General features: G+C 48.3%; 1 protein-coding gene across 4 annotated transcripts; it reads left to right on the forward strand.

The window, feature by feature from the left end:
- The first annotated feature begins 354 nt into the window (after positions 1 to 354).
- Positions 355 to 19241, forward strand: DHX58 (DExH-box helicase 58). 4 transcript variants are annotated; one of them, XM_044677204.1, is made up of 15 exons: positions 355 to 593; positions 766 to 896; positions 1188 to 1364; positions 3956 to 4157; positions 4412 to 4602; positions 7727 to 7843; positions 10383 to 10509; positions 10635 to 10826; positions 11112 to 11368; positions 11524 to 11673; positions 12580 to 12741; positions 14232 to 14422; positions 14911 to 15007; positions 15432 to 15584; positions 19037 to 19241. In XM_044677204.1, the coding sequence occupies exons 3-15, from the start codon at positions 1197 to 1199 to the stop codon at positions 19070 to 19072; spliced, it is 2043 nt and encodes a 680-aa protein (XP_044533139.1). In that variant the 5' UTR covers positions 355 to 593; positions 766 to 896; positions 1188 to 1196; the 3' UTR covers positions 19073 to 19241. The 4 variants fall into 4 exon arrangements, with proteins under 4 accessions (XP_044533139.1, XP_044533140.1, XP_044533141.1 ...); XM_044677205.1 differs by lacking the exons at positions 1188 to 1364; positions 19037 to 19241 and having other exon boundaries at positions 365 to 593; positions 15432 to 15864; XM_044677206.1 differs by lacking the exons at positions 355 to 593; positions 766 to 896; positions 19037 to 19241 and having other exon boundaries at positions 1280 to 1364; positions 3953 to 4157; positions 15432 to 15864.
- The last annotated feature ends 380 nt before the right edge of the window (positions 19242 to 19621 follow it).

A 19621-nucleotide genomic window follows, 5' to 3' on the forward strand; every position in this document is an offset into this window, starting at 1 on the left:
TTCATTCTCCCATCGTCCCTGGGTGGCAGGACCCTCTCCCTAGGTTTTGGAGCCCAACCCCCAGCAGCCCTCCCCAGGGCTCTGAGCCACCTCTCCCGCTGTGCTCATGCTGGGCCCTGGCTAGAATCCCTTCATTCCACCCTGCACCTGCCCAGGCTTACTCTCCTGTGTGGTATCAGCATCTAACCCAAAGCCCCATAGCTTCCTTCTCCACTGAGCCTGCTGGAATGGGAGTGGGAGGGATCAGAATCTCAGCCCATTAGGTTTCTGAACCCCAGTCGGGACATAGACTATGGAGGAAAAGTCCAGTTGGTAATGGGGGATGATTCCCAGGTGAGCAGCGGCAAACTGGGAAAACAGAACTGCCGAAACAGTCGGAGGAACGAGGCTTTGACCCAGATGGACAAGGAAACATTAGGAACCCCGTCTCCAGGAAAAGCCAAGGACCAAAGAACTCGGGGTTCCACTTACACCTAGAGGAAATAACCAAAGAATCCCATGACGGGTTACAGAGGAGCTTGGGAAAGAGCTTGGAGCGCAAGGCTAGGGTCCCTGGGAGAAGGGGAATTCCAAGAGAGGGAGGGAGGCTGGGGGTGAGTGTGCTCCTCTACAGTCTTAGGGTCCTCCAGATCCCGGGTTTCCCCCGCTCCCTGAGCCGGGGCCACGATTGGCTGGGCTGTTCCAGTCCCTCACAAGGCACCCACCAATCAGTCTGGCCAGCTCCTCCCCAGGGCCGAGTTTCACTTTCGAGTTTCATTTCCCCAGCTAAGAAAGAAGAATTGGGCTGTTAAGAGGTCTGTCCTGTCAGCCTGGAGCCTCAGGCAGCGGGTTGGGGTGTACTCGTACCAGATCCTGGCACCTTTCTTTTGGAACGAAAGGAGAACCTCAGCCCCCAGGTCTGTATTCTCTCCCTGACCCCCAGCCCCATTCTCCAAAGTGCATCCTGGGCAGCTTTGGGCTGGGACAATGCCACAATGCAGGGTGGGGGCAGCTTCACTCTCACCAAGGGGAGCCCGAGGAACTAGTTTCCTCTGCCCCCAGCTGGAGATAGGAGTGGAGAAAGAAGCTGGGCAGGCTAGAGGGATGAGGGTTGGGGGGAGGGCTTGAGATCGGGGCTGGGAATACCTGAAGTAAAGTGATATGGAGAGTCAAAGCTATCCCTCTCCACCCCTTCTTCTTCACTTAAGCCCCACGGAATGGAGCTCCTGCCGTATCAGTGGGAAGTTATCCTTCCTGCCCTGGAGGGCAAGAACATCATCATATGGCTCCCTACTGGTGCTGGAAAGACCAGAGCTGCTGCTTATGTGGCCAAGAGGCACCTGGACATGGTGGATGGGGCGAAAGTAGCTGTACTTGTCAACAAGGTGACACTTCAGGCCCTGCAACCCCATCCAGTGACTCTCCCCTTCTTCTCTATCTAGAGTCTCACACTCCTTGGAGACCCTAAATCGAAATTCTGATATACTAAATCACAGGCCAGAAGTTGAAGCATCCTCCCTATAGCTTTTGCATCCCTATGAGCTGGGATTTACTTATTTAGCAATATTTATTGGGTGCCTATTGTATGGAAGGGTCTAAGCTAGGTATGATGCTAGATTCTGGCAGAGAAGAGGTGGTCTATCCAGTTTCCTGCCTCCACATCTCTATGTTCCCTGTCTTCTAGTAGCACCCCTCTCCATGTCTGCTAGGTGACACTGCATTTATAGAACTAGACTTGGAGGCAGAAAGACCTGGGTTCAAATTTTGCCTCAGACACTTATTAGCCTGTGACCCTGGGCAAAGCACTGAACCTCTGCAGCCTCAGTTTCCTCATCTGTAAAAAGGAGTTAATAAGGGGCAGCTGAGTGGCACAGTAGATAGATCAGTGGTTCCCAAACTTTTTTGGCCTACCGCTCCCTTTCCAGAAAAAATATTACTTAGCCCCCTGGAAAATAATTTTTAAAAATTTTAATAGCAATTAATAGGAAAGATAAATGCACCCGTGGCCATCACTGCACCTACCAGGGGGCGGTGGCGCCCACTTTGGGAATCACTGGGATAGAGCATCAAGCCTGGAGTTAGAAGAATCTGGGTTTAAATCCAACCACAGGTATTTCCTCAATGTGTGACCCTGAGCGAGTCATTTAACCCCAGTTGTTTAACCCTTGCCTTTTTGCCTTCGAGTTGATATTGGGATCAAAATTAAGGGTTTGTTGTTGCTTTTTTAAAGTAAAGATTTTTTTTTAATAGAGTCATTAATAGCAGCCCCTTGTAAGGATCAAATGAGATTTTAAAAATAATACTGTAATTTATTAATTATGTAATAAAATATAACAGATTTAAAGTTGACAAAGATAGCATTTTGCAAACCTGAAAGCACTGTATAAAATTAGTATTTGTATTACTAGAACAATAACAACTACTACTATGGTTGTATAGCTAGCTATTATGACGACCTATCCATTTTCTCTGAGGGACTTGTAGTATAATGGAGTCAGAAGACTTGGATTTGTATCCACTTGTATACAACACCTCTACTTACTGGGTGACCTTGAGCAAATCACTTGTCCCCGATAAACTTCAGGTTTTTTTTCTTTTTTTAAAAATTTTATTCCAATGACAAATTCACACATATGTTTTCCAAGATTACATGATTCATGTTGTCTCCCTCCCCTTTTCCCTCTTCCCTCCCAGAGCTGGCAGGCAATTCCACTGGGTTATGCATGTGTTATCACTCAAAACCCATTTCCTTATTATTCATTTTTGTAAGCAAATAATCTCCTAAAACCGAAATCCCAAATCCTATACCCATATAAACAAGTGATAAGTCATGTATTTTCTTCTGCGTTTCTACTCCCCCAGTTCTTTCTCTGGAGGTGGAGAGCATCCTTTCTCATAAGTCCCTCAGAATTGTCCTGGATCATTGCATTGCTGACAGTAGCTCAGTCTATCACAGTTGATCATTTCACAATACAGCTGTCACTGGGTACAGTGTTCTCCTGGTTCTGCTTATTTCCTTCTGCATCAGTTCATCTTTCCACCTCTTTCTGAGATTATCTTTCTCATCATTCCTTATAGCACAATATTATTCCATCACCATCATATGCCACAATTTGTTCAGCCATTCCTCAATTGAAGGACACCCCTTTACTTTCCAATCTTTTGCCACCACAAAAAGTACAGCGATAAATACTTTTGTACAAACAGTCCTTTGCCTACCCCCCACACTTGTAAAAAAGTCTCTTTGGGATAGAGACCTAGTAATGGTACAGACCTCAGTTTCTAAATCTGTAAAACATGAATAAATTCTTGCATAGTCTACCTCACATTAGGAGCCTAAGGAAAGCCTTTTGTAATCCTTAGAGTGGCACTATGGAAATATGTTTTTATAATTCATAAAAATCCACTTTTACCCCAATTTTTCTGCTCCAGTCTTCATATATTTTGTATTTCCTTTTTTATCATTAAATTTTTTTTAATTTTAAAATATTTTTGATTACATGATTCATGTTCTCTCCCTCTCCCCTCCCAGAGCTGACAAGCAATTCCACTGGGTTATGCATGTGTTATCACTTGATATCTATTTCCATATTATTCATTTTTGTAATAGAGTAACCTTTTATAACCAAAACCCCAAATCGTGTACCCATATAAACAAGATTTTCTTCTGCGTTTCTGCTCCCACAGTTCTTTCTCTGGATGTGGATGGCATTCTTTCTCATAAGTCCCTCAGAATTGTCCTGGATCACTGCATTGCTACGAGTAGCAAAGTCTATCACATTTGATCATCCCACATTGTTTCCATTACTGTGTACAATGTTCTTCTGGTTCTGCTTATTTTGCTCTGTATCAGTTCATGGAGGTCTTTCCAGTTTATACAGAAATCAAGCTGTTCACCATCCCTTTATAGCACAATAGTATTCCATCCCCATCAGATACCACAACATATCTTTGTATTTTCCCTACTCCCAAGTAGGTGCACCTGGTGAGCCAGCATGAGAAGGAGTTCCGTCAGATGCTGGGCCCCCGTCGGACTATCGTCACAATGAGTGGGGACAGCGGACCTCGGGCTGGCTTTGGACACATGGCCCGCAGCCAGGACCTTGTCATCTGCACTGCTGAACTACTTCGACTGGCACTGATCAGTACTGAGGAAGAGGAGCATGTGGAGCTCAGTGGTCAGTGGGAATTGGGGGTGCAGAGGGACTGGGGCATGGATAGAATCTGATATACTGCTGTTTGATTGACATCTGCCTTGAAACCACCCTTCTCCTTTGGACCCTCACGAGGCCGGCGTCCCTTCTAGGCTGATGGGCCCCCACTGGGTGGTTCCTAACTCAGTTCTTTTGGGTCGAGCACTTCTTAGCTCACCGCTTCCCAATATACCCCTGATCTCTCTTCTCTCCTCCCTTCCCCTCACTCCCTACTTCAGCCTTCTCCCTGCTGATCATAGATGAATGTCACCACACCCAAAAGAATTCTGTCTACAATGTCATCTTGAGCCACTACCTGGAAAGAAAACTTCAAGGGGCCACGAACCTGCCCCAAGTGCTGGGTCTCACAGCTTCGCCTGGAACGGGGGGAGCCTCCACGTTGGAGGGGGCCAAAAAACACGTCCTGCAGGTCAGTCTGCAGGGAAACCTTCCAAGGTGTTCTCTTGAAAGTGTCCCCACTTGGAACTGTCTCCATGAAATATTCTAATCCCTCACTTCGAGATCTAGCCATCCTTTGGACCTCTTGACCTGGTTCTCATCCACTGAGATTTCCCTAAAGCCGTCTCTACCTGTGTTTTACCCTGCCAGCCTAGTCAGTGCGCCTTCTTCACCCAGGACCCAATCCTAAACCTAATTCCTGCTCCTATCCAGCAAACTGTAGTGGGACTCGGAAACCTCTGTTCAAATCCTGACCCAATCCTTATTAGCTGTGTGATCATATGCAAGTAAGTTAGCTTCTCTGAGCCTGACTTTCCTCATCTGTAAAGTGAGCATAGCTGGGCTACTTATAGTAGAGGACGGAGAATGTGATGTATTTCAGTGAATCAGTGAATTCATCAATGGTGACTCTTTCCGGTCCTAGAGATAGATGGTACAGTTAGGGAATGCAGAGGTAAATTCATGTCTGGTGTTTGACCTTGGGCAAGTCCCTTAACCTCTGTTTGCCTCAGTTTCCTTATTTGTAAAATGGGGATATTAATAGCATCTACTCCCAGGTGTTTAGTTAGAAATATCTTGAACCCCTCAAACTATGTTACCCAAAATTCCTTTCTGTATTACCCAGAATGCTTTTCCCTTTGTGTACTACATTTTCTTCTTCACATAATTGTTTATAAGTTCTGAGGCTCTGCCTCTCTCCTCTCTCCGCAAACGTGGCCGAGTTAGTTAATTGCCTTTTTGCTTTAGCTTTTTTTGATGCTATTTATTGTTAATAAACTTTATAAATATTATACTTGGAGATATTGGACATTAATTTTAATCTCCACACAGGGTTGTTGTAAGGATCAAATGGGATAATTATCATAAATCAATAATTATCATTAGGATTGTACCTGGCACGTAGTAGGTGCTATATAAGTGTTTAGCTATTTTACTATTAACACTAATTATATTATACTAGTTATACTAATAACCAATATATACTAATAAATGAATAATACTAATTAGTATTAGTAGGTAATATGTAGTAAATATATTAGCTATTATTACTTTTATTGCACATTCCACCCATGGCTTCTCAACCTGGGTCAGCCTTTTCTTTTTTCTTTTTTCTTTTTTTTTTTCCCCCTTTAAAACCCTTAACTTCCATCTTAGAATCAAAACTGTGTTCCAAGGCAGAAGAGCGGTAAGGATGGGCAATGGGGGTTAAGTGACTTGCCCAGGGTCACACAGCAAGGAAGTGTCTGAGCCAGATTTGAACCCAGGACTTCATATCTCCAGACCTGGCTCTCAATCCACTGAGCCACCCAGCTGTTTGTATCCTGGTTCATTCTTGTCCATGGCCTTTCTCAAATCCTCTCTAGAGGAGCAACCCATTGAAGGAGGAGTCCCTTGAGGTCTTTTCATGTTGCCCAGACACCAGGGCAGTCCTTGAGCCGGCTGCCTCTTTCCCCCTCACTATATACAGCATGTTTTGAAGACCTCTTTTCCATACATCCATGTCCCAGACAATGTATTTGATGCCATGTCACCTATGCAAATCCTTTTTGTTTTGTTTTTTGCTGCAGCCAATCTGTACCTGCTATGATTCCTTCAGTCACCCTTTAGGTCTCTTGTCATTTTGATTTCTCAGAGACGTGGAAAGAATCATGTGCAAAGAGTGCTAGATTAAAAATCAGAGGAGCCGGGTTCAAATTCTCATTCTGCTATCTCCTTTGTCTTTGAATCATGGGCAAGTTACTTCTCCTTTCTTGGTCTCAGTTTCCCCATCTGTTTAATTGAAGAATTGCATTAGATAAGCTCTAAGTCCCCTTTAGATCTAGTTTCTTCTCTTCTGACAACTTTAACCAGTGAGATCTCAGTGTTCCATGATTCAGTCTTAAATCCCATGAGTGTGGACTTTGTTTTGGGTTTTATCTAAATCATTTGTACAGGGATCCCCCGTCTGAGAAAACTCTTCTATTATCAGCACCTTCTCTTTACCTTAGAGCCTTGGGGAGTGGTTACACAGGCAGTGGGTCAAAGGTGTATTGAACTTGGGTCTCCTTGACTCAGGTCAACTCTCAGTTCATTATGTCATCATTGCAGTCATTCTTTTCTCCTCATCCTTGTATTTGACTCCCTCTTCCTTTTCTTCCTCTCCTTCCTCTTCTTCCTCCTCCTCACCATTTTCCTCATTATCTTTGTCATCATCTTCCTCTTCCTCCTCTTCTTCCTCCTCCTATCGTCATCTTCTTCCTCATCTTCCTCCTCACCATCTTCCTCCTCCTCATCTTCCTTGTATCATCTTTCTCCTCATCTTCATCATCTTCCTCCTCATCTTCATATTCTTTCTCATCTTTCTCCTCACCATTTTCGTCCTCATCTTCCTTGTATCATCTTCCTCCTCTTCCTCCTCATCTTCATCTTCTCTCTCATCTTTCTCCTCACCATCTTCCTCATTGTGTTCCTCGTGTCATCATCTTCCTCCTCGTCCTCTCATTTCTTAAGTGGAGTTCAGACAGCAATGGTCTCCGAAGGGGTTGCTGTCCTGCCGTGACTCTTTCCTATTCTAGGAGGAGAGGGTGGTTGTAGTTGAAGAAGGACGTATCAGGCTGTGAGCTCCTCTCTCTAGGACTCCGTGCAGGCACCCACGGGGGCAACAGCCAGGAGGACGGGGAGGATGTTATGCCTCATGTTGCTCGCACATTGTCTTACCCTGATGACCTGACATTAAGAGAGGCAGAGTGGAGTCATGGATATATGGGGCCCTAGACCTGGAGTCGGGAAGACCCGGGTTCAGATCCTGCCTCAAACATTTCCTTCTCTATGACCATCAAGGATCCAGGGATCAGAGCCATGAAGGAGTCAGGGATTCCAGGTGGTAGATGCAAACAGGAAGTGCATGTCAGGCTTGGGGCACAGCCTGGGCAAAGACCTGGAGCCTGGGGATGAGGGGTCCCAAGCAGCCTAGATGGCCAGTTCGATGGGAGTGTGTGAAGGGGCACCATATGCAATACGTGTGAAAAGTTCAAGCTGAGTCACTCTTTGCTTAGTAGAGCCCCGGGGGTGGGGGGTGGGGAGTCATGGCATCGTATGCTCTATGTCCTCCCCAGCTCTGTGCCAACCTGGACACCTGCCACATCATGTCCCCGAAGAGGCATTACGAGCAGCTGGAGGAGCACAGTTCCCGGCCCTGCAAGCGCTACGACCTGAGCCAAAAACGGTGCCCGGTGCGTGCCTCGGGGTGGGCCCACAAAGGGGCTGAGGCTGGGACTGGGGGGAAGAAAGGGAACGTGTTGGTTAGAGACCAGAAGGGAGAGGGCACAGGGCCCTGGGGAGGCCTCCACAACACTCTGCGTATGTGGATTTCTGAAACACGAGGGGGCTCGGGATGGAGCGCCGGCCCTGGAGTCGAGAAGACTCATCTTCCTCCATGCAAATCTGGCCTCAGACACCAGCTCTGTGACCCTGGGTAAGTCACTGAACCTGTTTGCCTCCGTTTCTTCACCTATAAAATGAGCCAGAGAAGGAAATGGCAAACCCCTCCAGGATCTCTGCCAAGAAAATACCAAAGAATCAGGCATGACTGAAAAAAGACTGAACAAAGGCCCTTAATAAACATTGCCTGTTGACTGCTGACTTAGCAGTGCCAGTAATTGTCCCTTAGGACATGAGAAAACCTCACCCTTTTCTTGGGCTTTTGATTCCCACCCCAAAAAAGTAAGGGTCAACGAGGTCTTGTGCCCAGCACCCCACACAGTGTCTTCTGTAAAAAACCTTCCATCTTAGAATTGTTACTAAGTACTGGTTCCAAGGCAGAAGAGTGGTAAGGGCTAGGCAGTGGGGGTCAAGTGACTTGCTCAGGGTCACACATTTCTTTGTTTCTTTTTTAAACCCTTACCTTCCATCTTGGAGTCAATACTGTGTACTGGTTCCAAGGCAGAAGAGTGGTAAGGGTAGGCAATGGGGGTGAAGTGACTTGCCCAGGATCTCATGGCTGGTAAGTGTCTGAGGCTGGATTTGAACTTGGGACTTCCTGACTCCCAGCCCCACACACTATCCATGGTACATGGTCCGCTGCAGTAGTGGTACTCTGCTTGGTCAGTCTGAAATGTGAGCTATCATTAGCATCATACCGTACTGGGCTGGGGGAAGTGGTGCTGAAGGGCCCGCCCCTGGGGTAAAAGGCCTTGAGTGACGGATTGTGTCTCTGACCTTCTACCGATCAGTCGGCCTTTTCACGCTGAGGCCGATGATGGTCATTGAGGATTGAGGCTAGCATTGACTTTTTGGGGTGATGGAAGGTTCACAAAGAACTTTTCATCTATCATCTTATTCCTTCTTCATAGCAACCTTGAGAGGTAGGTGGTGGTATTAGCACCCCCATTTTATAGTTGGGAAAACTGAGGCAGAGAGAATAAGTGCTTTGCCCAGCATCTGAAGTGAGATTCAAGCCAAGGTCTTCCCAGCTTCTGAAGTCCAGTATTCTCTCCAACTACTCCACCTAGTGGTCTACCACATGATATATATATATATATATATATTTTTTTTTTTTTTTTTACTCTTTCAACATTTTTTTTCCCACAATTACATGTAAAAACATTTTTTTAAAACCCTTACCTTCCATTTTAGAATCAATAATGTGTCTTGGTTCCAAGGCAGAAGAGCAGGCAATGGGGGGTAAGTGACTTGCCCAGGGTCACACAGCTAGGAAATGTCTGGGGTCAGATTTGAACCTGGGACCTTCTGACTCCAAGCCTGGCTCTATCCATGGAGCCACCCAGCTGCTCCCTAAATACACACCTTTTTAAAAATTGATGTTGCTATCTTCCATTTTTCTGCCATCTTCATTTCCAAACATATCCCTCTTTCTTCTCTGCCCAGAAAGCCAACCCTTATAACAAACACCAAAGAAAGGGTTGGGGCGGGCAGTTTTAGCAAAACTAACCAATACATAAATTGAGTCTGGCAGCATGAGGCCTTCTTCGAAGAAGGGAGAGTAGAATGCATGTGAGTGTGTGTGTGCGTGTGTGTGCGTGTGCGTCTGCATGTGTTGTGTATTTTTTATGTTTTGAAGCTGTAGGATTTGAGTGCCTCAAAAACAGTGATGGGGGCAGCTGGGTAGCTCAGTGGAGTGAGAGTCAGGCCTAGAGATGGGAGGTCCTAGGTTCAAACCCAGCCTCAGCCACTTCCCAGCTGTGTGACCCTGGGCAAGTCACTTGACCCCCATTGCCCACCCTTACCACTCTTCCACCTATAAGCCAATACACACAAGTTAAGGGTTTAAAAAAAAACAACAAAACAGTGATGATTTCTTCTTTGTCCTTGTCTTCTTGTCTTCCTAGTTCCAGCACAGTAGTCAGCATGCAGTGGTGGTGGTGGTGGGGGGGGGTTTGATGGATGCAAGAAAATCAGTGGTTTTGTTGTCGAGTCACCTCGGTGGCATCTGACCCTTCCTGACCCCATTTGGGGTTTTCTTGGCAGAGATAACAGAGCAGTTTGCCATTTCCTTCTCCGGCTCATTTGACAGATGAGGAAACTGAGGCAAACGGAGTGACGTGACTTGCCCAGGGTCACCCGGCTAGTGTCTGAGCCCAGAGTTGAACTCATGAAGAGGAGTCTTCCTCTGGCCTTGCCACAAGTGCTGATCACAAGTTTCCAGTGCCTACATTTGGTGCTGGGTGACCTTCCAAATCTTCCCTCTCCCTCCCTGTGCTGGGGTGGGTTTGGGGGTCTCTCCTCACCCCCTTTTCTCCCCTGCCCACCTAGGACCCATTTGGAGACCTGCTGAGAAAGCTCATGGATAAAATCCAGGACAGATTGGAGATGCCACAGCTGAGCCGGGACTTCGGGAGCCAGAACTACGAGCAGCAGGTGGTAGAGCTGAGCAGGGAAGGTGAGTGGGAAGGCCGAGGAGGCCCGGAGGGGCCCGTCTCTGCCTGTCCCCATCCCCCCCCCCCCCCCGGGCGGGAGCCCCTTCCCACCCCGACCTCTGATTCTCCCCTCTCTTCCTTTGGCCAGCTGCGGAGCAAGGCCGCCTCCAGCAGGGGGTGTTTGCCGTGCACCTCCGGCAATACAACGACGCGCTGCTCGTCCACGGCACTGTCCGGGCGGTGGACGCCCTGAGCTCGCTGGCGAGCTTCTACACCAAGGAGCAGAGGGTGAAGGTCGGGGTCCTCCCTGCGGAGCGCTGGCTGCTCCAGCTCTTTGACAGTGAGCGCAGGGACAAGGGAGGGGGGTTGCCCCGGAGCCGGGGGGCAGCTGCAGGGGAATCGCCTCCCCATCCGGGTCTTTGCTGTCTCCTGGCGAGATGCCCAGGAGCTGGGGGTGGCAGCGCCCACGATAGTGGGGCTTCCCGGGAACAAGTAGGGCATCCCGAAATCCCAGGGACTGGCCTCAGGAAGGGGCAGAGTTTCATCTCCTGTCCGTGTCCTCTTCCCAGACTCGTCCTGTCCCCGGGCCCTCCCCTGATTCCCACCCAGCGTCTTTCCCTCCCAGGGCACAAGGAGGCACTGACTCTATTGGCCAGTGATGCTCGATATGAAAATCCAAAGCTTAAAGACCTGCAGGATATTCTGGAAGAGCAGTTCAGTAGCCCGGACCCCTCCCGCGGCATCATATTTACCCGGACCCGGCGGAGTGCCCATGCCCTCATCCTGTGGCTGCAGGAGCAGCCCAGACTGCGGCAGCTGGGCATCAAGGCCCACGTGCTGACTGGGGCTGGCAGTAGCAGCCAGATCACCCACATGACCCAGGTGGGCACCCGGGTGCCTCGAGCGGGGGCGACCCTGGGAGGGGTCTTATGACCTGATGGGACACTGGGAGGTAGGGGAAGGGGCCGAGGGGGAAAGGAGGAGGGGAGGAAGACGGTGGTGGGAGCTCCCCCTCCACCCCGAGTCTCCCATCCTAGACACAGCAGCAGGAGGTGATCCGGAGATTCCGGGATGGCACTCTCAACCTCCTGGTGGCCACCAGCGTGGCCGAGGAGGGGCTGGACATTCCTCAGTGTAACATGATCGTGCGCTACGACCTCCTCACTAATGAAATTTCTATGATGCAGGTACCTTCTCCGTCCCCAGAGTCCCCTTTCCATCACCTGCCCAGCCCCGTCTCCCTAAGAGCTGCTCACCAGAGACAACACACACACACACACATACACACACACACACACACACACACACACACACACAGGATCTCCTCTTGAACTTGTGCGAACAGCCCTCATGTGCTTTTCTGGGACCCCTCCCCAGCCTGGAATTTTGTCCCTCCTCCGCCAGGCTCCTCAGGAGAAAATGCACCGAAGGGACCATTTCCCTGAGCTGTAATTAGGATTCGCTGGGGGTGTGGGGTGAGGCTGGGGTGAGAGCATTCTGCCTCTCGCATGGTTGTTTCAGGAGAATGGCCACACACTCACTCAGAGAGCCCCACTCGTGCCCTTACTTTACTGCCAACGTTCTTTGACCTCCCCGCTTCCAGCCCCAGGAGGAGGCAGTGGAGGGAGGCATGCCCTGGTTTTTTTTAAAAAGACCCAACATCCTGGTGGTGGCAGCCAAGGCCAGGAAAGGGAATGGCAGACTGGAGGGCCAATGGGGAGAAAGGGAGCCTGTCTTGGACATTTGTCCCTTTGGGTGTCATTCACTCATGTTGCTCTTCCAGCCCAGCCATTGGTGACTCTGGAAGTCCCTTCATCTTTTTTTTTTTTTTTTAATTTTAAATTTATTTTAAATTAAAACCCTCCCTTCTGTTTTAGAATCCATACCACGTATTGGTTCCAAGGCAGAAGAGCAGTAAGGGATAAGCAATAGATATTAAGTGACTTGCCCAGGATCACACAGCTAGGGAGTGTCTGAGGCCACATTTGAACTCAGGACCTCCTGCCTCCAGGCTTAGCTCGCTCTCCATTGAGTCACCTAGTTGCCCCTTAAGTCCCTTCCTCTTGCTCCCAGTTGCCTCACTTCCTCCCCAGGCAAGGGGCAGAGCCCGGGCAAGCCAGAGCGTGTACTCATTTGTGGCGGGCCAAGGGAGCAAGGAGCTGCATCGGGAAAAGACCAACGAGGTGCTGGAGGCCTTGATGAAGCAGGCTGTGTCCGCAGTACAGAGAATGGAAGAAGATGAGTACAAAGCCACGGTCAGCACCGGTGCGGGTGGGAGTTAGGGGGTGATTGCTATGAGAAAGAATGAGGTGGGGGTTTTTCTTCCCTTTTCTCTGCATTGTTTTTTAACCCTTGCTGTCTGTTTCGGAATCAGTACTAAATGATTCCAAGGCAGAAGAGCAGTAAGGGCTAGGCATTTGGGGTGGAGTGACTTGCCCAGGGTCACACAGCTTAGGAAGTGTCTGAAGCCAGATTGGAACCCAGCCACCCAGCTGCCCCATTTCTTTACTTCTCTTAATCATTACTATTTTTACTTACTATTTTTACTAATATTTTTAATATTAATATTTACTTAATAAATTAGTAACCTAATTGTTACTAATGGGGGAGGGAGGCCCTTTTACGTATTATTCACCAGTAGTGTGGGACATGTCAGCTTAGGACAATAATGCAATCTCAAGCCACACTGAAAGGGAAAATGTATAGAAAGAAGGCAGTGATTGGTCTGTTGTATTTTTGCCCTGATCAGAGCACATCTGAAGTAGAACCGTGTTCATTTTTTTATGCCTCATTTTAGGATCTTTCCATTCATCCTAAGATTTTTTTTTTTAAACCCTTGTACTTCGGTGTATTGTCTCATAGGTGGAAGAGTGGTAAGGGTGGGCAATGGGGGTCAAGTGACTTGCCCAGGGTCACACAGCTGGGAAGTGTCTGAGGCCGGGTTTGAACCTAGGACCTCCTGTCTCTAGGCCTGTCATCCTAAGATTTATGCCTCTGTCCTCAACCCTCCTACCTCTCGCCCCCTTCTTTGCCCCCGGGCCCTCGTTAGCCCCCGATGAGATCCCTCTGGTGTCTCCCTTCAGTCTCTGGCTGGCGCTTTCCCTGCAGAGCATGAGGAAGTGCTGGCACTGGTATTGTCAAGTGAGGCCCACTTTGAGAAGCCCAAAATGGAGATGCTGGAGTGGACACCGTGGGAGCAGGGGCCCCTGGGCTAAGGACATGAACAAATTGGCACCCGTGCATGAGAGAACAACCAGGATGTTAAAACGTAGAAGGATCAGTGAAGGAATTGGAAGTTATTGCAAAGAAGAGAAGACTACTGGGAGAGGAGGGCAGATAGAGTAGTCGCCTTCATAGGAGGGGGAAGGATTCAGTTTGTTTCATTTGGTCCCAGAGGACAAAACTAGAAGCAAGAGTGGGCATTGTGTAGAGTTTCAGCCCTCTACCAAGAAAACTGCCTACCGATAAGAGCTGTCTGAAAGTGGAATGTCCTGACTCGAGAAGTAGTGAGGTCTCCGTCACCTAGCTGGGAAAGGAGTTGGAGGAGAGAGGTAAAGCGGAGAGTTACTGGAAGAGAGAAGGGAAGGGGCTAGGTAGGTTGAAATGATCTAGATACCCTGTAAGTGAGATGCAAATGGAACCATAATTATGCTGGTCCCTTTCTCCTCTAAGGCGGGGCACACTCCTAAAGTTGGGGCTCCACGATGCTGGCCTTCCTCCCAATCTTCCCTCTCTATTACCCCAGATCGTGACCCTGCAGCTGGAGGCTGTGAGCCAGCGCAAGGCCCAGGCTGTTATGAAGATGGTCAAGAGGATGGAGTTCCAAGCAGACACAGTGAGACTCCTTTGTACCAACTGTGCTGAGCCCGTGGGCTACGGCAGCGACTTGCGGAAGGTGGAGGGCACACACCATGTCAATGTGAACCCCAATTTCATGTGAGACCTTGTGGGGCACTCTGAGGAAGGGGGGGTTGCCTGAGGATAGGAAAGGACATGAAAAAGAGTTAGGGATGGACAAAAGTCAAGAGGTCAAACTAGGTGGCACAGCAATTAGAGTGCCAGACCTGGGTTCCAAAAGGGCCTCAGACATTTTCTAGCTTGTGACCCTGGACAAGTCACTTAATCCCATTTGCCTAGTGCCTGTCCTTCTGTTTTAGAGTCATTACTCTAAAAGTAAGTATAAAAAGTATTTTTTTCTAAAAGTATTTTTTTAAGACAAAAAATAAAGCTTAAAGAAAAAAGAGAAAGAGTATAGACTTGATAGGTCTAGGAAGGTACCAGTGGAGCCTTGGGCAGAAGAGGCACCAAGCTGATGCTGAAGAGTGGATGAAGGGGAGCCTAGAACTTGGGGATCACAGTGAGTCGTTGAAGTATGGGAAGATAGAACAGTTGTACTTATCCCACTTTGTTCCCTTATGTACAAGGATCTACTATAAGACTTCCCTCCAGACTGTGGCCATTGACCGAACCTTCAAAGACTGGCATCCTGGAGGGACCATTAGCTGCAGGAAATGCGGAGAGGTGAGTGCAGGGGGGAGCTCTCCCTCGCCACTTCTCAGGGATTAAGGGAGAGGCTCTTTCCTCTTACCTCTGTCCTGGCCTGGGTAGAAGCTGGAGGATATGGAGAGAAGGAGACAGACATGAAGCGTGAAAAGAGACAAGATTGCAGACCAGAGGAGGAGCTTTGCCCCTTCTTGCCCATGTGAGTTGGGACCATCGCCTAACCTCTGAGGCCGAGTTCTCTCATTTGTAAAATGGCAGCAGAAGGTTCTTTCCATCTCCGCATCCTCTGATCCATCCCTGCCCTCATAGAGCTGCCAGGTTAATGGAGAAGCTCAGCCCCGACTTCTTTCCTAAATCATCCCTTTATCTTATGTATGTGTGCGCGCGCGCGCGCGCACACACACACACACACACACACACACCTGTCCTGCTCTGCCCACAGGCATGGGGTATGGAGATGATCTACAAGTCGGTAAACCTGCCCGCCCTGAACATTCGGAGCCTGGTGTTAGAGACCCCCCGAGGACGGCAGAAGGTGAGCCAGTGGTCCAAGGTGCCCTTCCAGGTGGCTGACTTGGATTACGTCCAGGACTGTGTCTCCCAGCTGACCCAAGAAATAACCAACTGAAGGTGGCTTCAGCTCATCAGCCATTGTCTACTAGAGACTTGAAGGAAGCCAGAGAAGCCAAGAGGCAAAGGAAAGAAGGGAGAGCATCCTTAGCCAGTGAAAATGGCGGGATCAGGCTCAGCTAGATGGGTCTAAAGACAGGAGGGAGACCAGAGACCTGCATCAGTATGTCTGAACGGGCCTCATTTATCAGCACAAACTCCTCTGTTTTCTTTTCCTGGTGAATAAACCACTGGGTTTTGTTTTTTGTTTTTTGTTTACTTTTACCTACCATCTTAGAATTGATACTAAGAATGGATTTTAAGGCAGAAGAGTGATAAGGGCAAGGCAATTAGGTTAAGTGACTTGCCCAGAGCCACACAGCTAGGAAGGTGTCTGAGGCCAGAGTTGGACTTGGGCCATCCTGACCCTAGGCCAGACTCTCTATCCACTGGGCTACCTAGCTGGCTCAGACAACGTTTTTTTACAGCAGTTGGACTTGTCTTGCTGGCTGATGGGGGTTCGGGGATTTGGGCAGGATGGAGGGGCAGGACAGAGGAATCACCGAATTTGGAGTCAGAGGACCCGTCTCTGCTGTTGACTCGCCGGGTGACTTTCTCTCTGAGCCTCAGGGTCCACCTCTGTAACATGAGGATGGCCGCAGGGATTGGGAAGGGAGCGAATATGTCGGACGGTAGGAAGATCACAGGACTGGAAATCAAGAGACCTGGCTTAGAAGCCCAGCTCGGACACACGCCAGCTACATAACCTATCAATCGGCTCAGATTTATTAAGCACTAAGCCAGGCACTGCACTCGCCAAGTGCTTCGGGTTCGAAGAAAGGCAAAAGGCAGTCCCTGCTCTCAAGAGCTCACAGTTTAATGGAGGACATCAAATACAAATACAACATACAAATAACTGTACAAACAAGCCCTAGACAGGATAAAGAGGAAGTCATCTGTGCAGGGAAGAACAAAGGGGGATCAGGGGAAGCTTCTTGTAGAAGAAGGGGTTTTAGCTGAGACTTGCAGGGAGAGCATCCCAGGCACAGGACACTCAGCCAGTGAAAATGGCAGGATCAGGGGTCAGCTAGGTGGCTCAGTGGCTTGAGAGCCAGGTCTAAAGATGGGAGGTTCTGGGTTCAAATCACACTTTCCAGCTGTGTGACTCGGGGCAAGTCACTTAAATGCCATTGCCTAGCCTTGTCCTTCTGTCTTAGTGTAGTTCCTAGGACAGGAGGGAAGGGTTTTTTAAAAAATGATTTAGAAATTTATTGTAAAACCTGCCTTTTTCCTCAGAGGCACCAGAGGGCAGTGCCTCCCCCAGCCTGAAGCCTGGCACTTCCTAAGCCCACTTCCAATGAGTCACCAGTTGTCTCATTCCTCCCGGTCTCCTATCCCCCCCATCCCCCATCCCCACTTCCTGGCCCTGGCTCAGCTGGAGCATCACAGTCTGGGCGCCTTGCTGTCCAGCCACTGAGGGGCACGAAGCAGCTGGACCGACCCACCGCTGGCATAGTTGAGGGCATAGGGGAAGGCAAAATGTTCCATGGGCTGGTGAGCTTCTGCCCGGCCTAGAGGAAGGCTTCTAAATGATGGGCCAAAGGAAGACCTACCTGTGGGCCCCTCTATCCAAGGCTTCTACCTCCTCTTCCCTTCCTCTTCTGCACTCCTTACTTCCCTTGTCCCAACTTGAAGAGGGGAGCGTGGAGGTCCTGGGAGGGCGTTGCTGGATTTACCTCCCAAGGCAATGTGGCTGGTTATGGTACAGCGTTTGAAGTTTTAGGATCCTTTGAATGCCATCATAAGATTCAGAACTTGAAGGGACCTCAGAGATCATCCAGTCTAACCTCATTGAGGAAAACGGGTCCAGAGGGTTCCCTCTTCCCTTTGAAGACTTAGTTCTCTGAACTTAAGTCTAGATTCCACCCTTTGGATTTCCCACGGAAGATCCCCAGCAGCCTCGACTGGACGGAGTCATTTCCAGACTGACTCCCTCTGGATGTTAGGTCAGGGGCTCTGGCTTCCTCCAGATTCTGGCCTTTAGCCTTTTCCGGTCTCTCCTGTGAAGTGAGAATTCCTAAGAAATGCCCTTTCCAGACTGCATTCTTCCCTGATCAATACACTAGAACCCTTCTGTTCTGGGAACAATGGAAAGAACCCTGAACTTAGAGTCGTGAGACTAGAGTTGGAATCTTGGCTGACAAATACTAGTGCTGTGATTTTAGTGTGGAAGGGTGAGCTGGGCTTGGAGTCTAGGACCTGGGTTCAAATTCTGGGTCTAATAATGAATATCTGTGAGATCTTAGATAAGCCCCTTCACGCTTAGAATCCAGGGAAGAGCCAAGTATCATTTCCAAGTCTGGATCCTATGACATTGAATCAGTTCTTTTACTTTTTTGTGCCTTGTTTCTGTATCTAAAATGTGCAACTTGGGGGCAGCTAGACAGCTCAGTGGATTAAGAGCCAGGCCTAGAGATAAGAGGTTGGTCCTAGGTTTATGGTCTCAGACACTTCCTAGCTGTGGTATCCTGGGCAAGTCACTTAACCCCCATTGCCTAGCCCTTACTGCTCTTCTGTCTTAGAATCAATACACAGCATTGATTCTAAGATGGAAAGTGAGGGTTTAAAAACATAAAAATAAAATACAATGAGCAACGTGAACTGGAAACAGATGTTGAAATGTAGGGGCAGCTAGCAAGCACAGTGGATAGAAAGAAAGGACCTGGGGAGATGAACAAATCTGGGATGTTTGAGCTCCCTCAGAAGAAAAGATCTCCAATTCTTTGATAGGACCTTATTACCCGGTAGTAAATTATTTCTGGGGCAGTTAGGTAGAGAGCCAGGCCTGGAGATGGGGGGTCCTGGGTTCAAAAGTGACCTCAGATACTTCCTAGCTGTGTGTCTCTGGGCAAGTCATTGAACTCCAATTATCTAGCTTTTACCATTCTTCTGTCTTGGAACCAATACTTGGTATTGAACTTAAGATGAAAAGTAAGGGTTTTTTAAAAAAATTGAAATGGAAAAATCAATAGATTTGGAGTCAGTGGACTTGGATTCAGAATCCCAGCTCTGACGTTTGTCCACTTTTATGTCCTGGGGCAAGTAGCTTAAAATTTCTTAATTGCCTAGTGTATAAAATCAGATTGAACTCATTACTCTCAAGGGTTACTTTGAACCCCAAACCTGTGATCCTATTACTTGTCTTCTTAACTCTTATTCCTCTCCCATTCACCCATGAAATCTCTCTCCTCAAATCTAAGAGGAAATAGATAAAGTACTCTGAGAGGGATATATGTGTGTGTGTGTGTGTGTGTGTGTGTGTGTGTGTGTGTGTGTGTGAGAGAGAGAGAGAGAGAGAGAGACAGACAGACAGACAGACAGAGGGAGAGAGACAGAGACAGAGACAGGGATGGAGACAGAGAGAGAGAACTCAGTAAGGCTGATGATGTTAAGGACCTGAATTTACTGTTCTAATTAAAAAAAAAAAAAAAACCTAGGATCTAGGTTGATTCTTTGGGGAAATGTCTATTTTTGTAGCAAGAGACACCCAGCAGGCAAGAGTCACCTTCAAGAAGGAGGGAGGAAAGGGGCTAAGGGAGTAGGGGGTGGAGATCACAGAACAGGAGAGTTGGAAGGGACTAAGTGGCCCTTTAATTTAACATGAAAAGAATTCCCACTATAGCATACCTGCAAATGGTTCTGAAAATTGGGGGCGAGGTCGCAAAATGAGAGGACTCCAGCTGTCTAACCAGCACTCCTCCTTGGAGTGGTCCTTGGTCCAACCATCAGATGAGATGGAGATCAGCATGTTGTCTCTCAAAGAAATCATTTTTTAAAAAATTCTTACCTTCTGACTTAGAATTGATAGCAGTTGAGGTTAAAGGTCACCCAGCTAGAAGGTATCTGCAGTCAAATTTGAACCCAGGACCTCCCATCTCCAGGCATAACTCCATCCACTGAGCCACCTAGATGCCCCAGAAATCATTAACTCGTGGGTAATCTGGCCCTGTCAAATACTTGGAG

The sequence above is a fragment of the Gracilinanus agilis genome, chromosome 4 (genome assembly GCF_016433145.1).
Source record: "Gracilinanus agilis isolate LMUSP501 chromosome 4, AgileGrace, whole genome shotgun sequence".
In the NCBI taxonomy this organism is placed as follows: Eukaryota; Metazoa; Chordata; class Mammalia; order Didelphimorphia; family Didelphidae; genus Gracilinanus; species Gracilinanus agilis.

Bases quoted from the DNA above. Each gene is read 5' to 3' on its own strand.
- DHX58 (XM_044677204.1), top strand. From the start codon at position 1,197: ATGGAGCTCCTGCCGTATCAGTGGGAAGTTATCCTTCCTGCCCTGGAG. The intron at 1,365-3,955 runs GTGACACTTCAG...ACTCCCAAGTAG, and splicing joins TAGCTGTACTTGTCAACAAG to GTGCACCTGGTGAGCCAGCA. The intron at 11,674-12,579 runs GTACCTTCTCCG...CTTCCTCCCCAG, and splicing joins ATGAAATTTCTATGATGCAG to GCAAGGGGCAGAGCCCGGGC.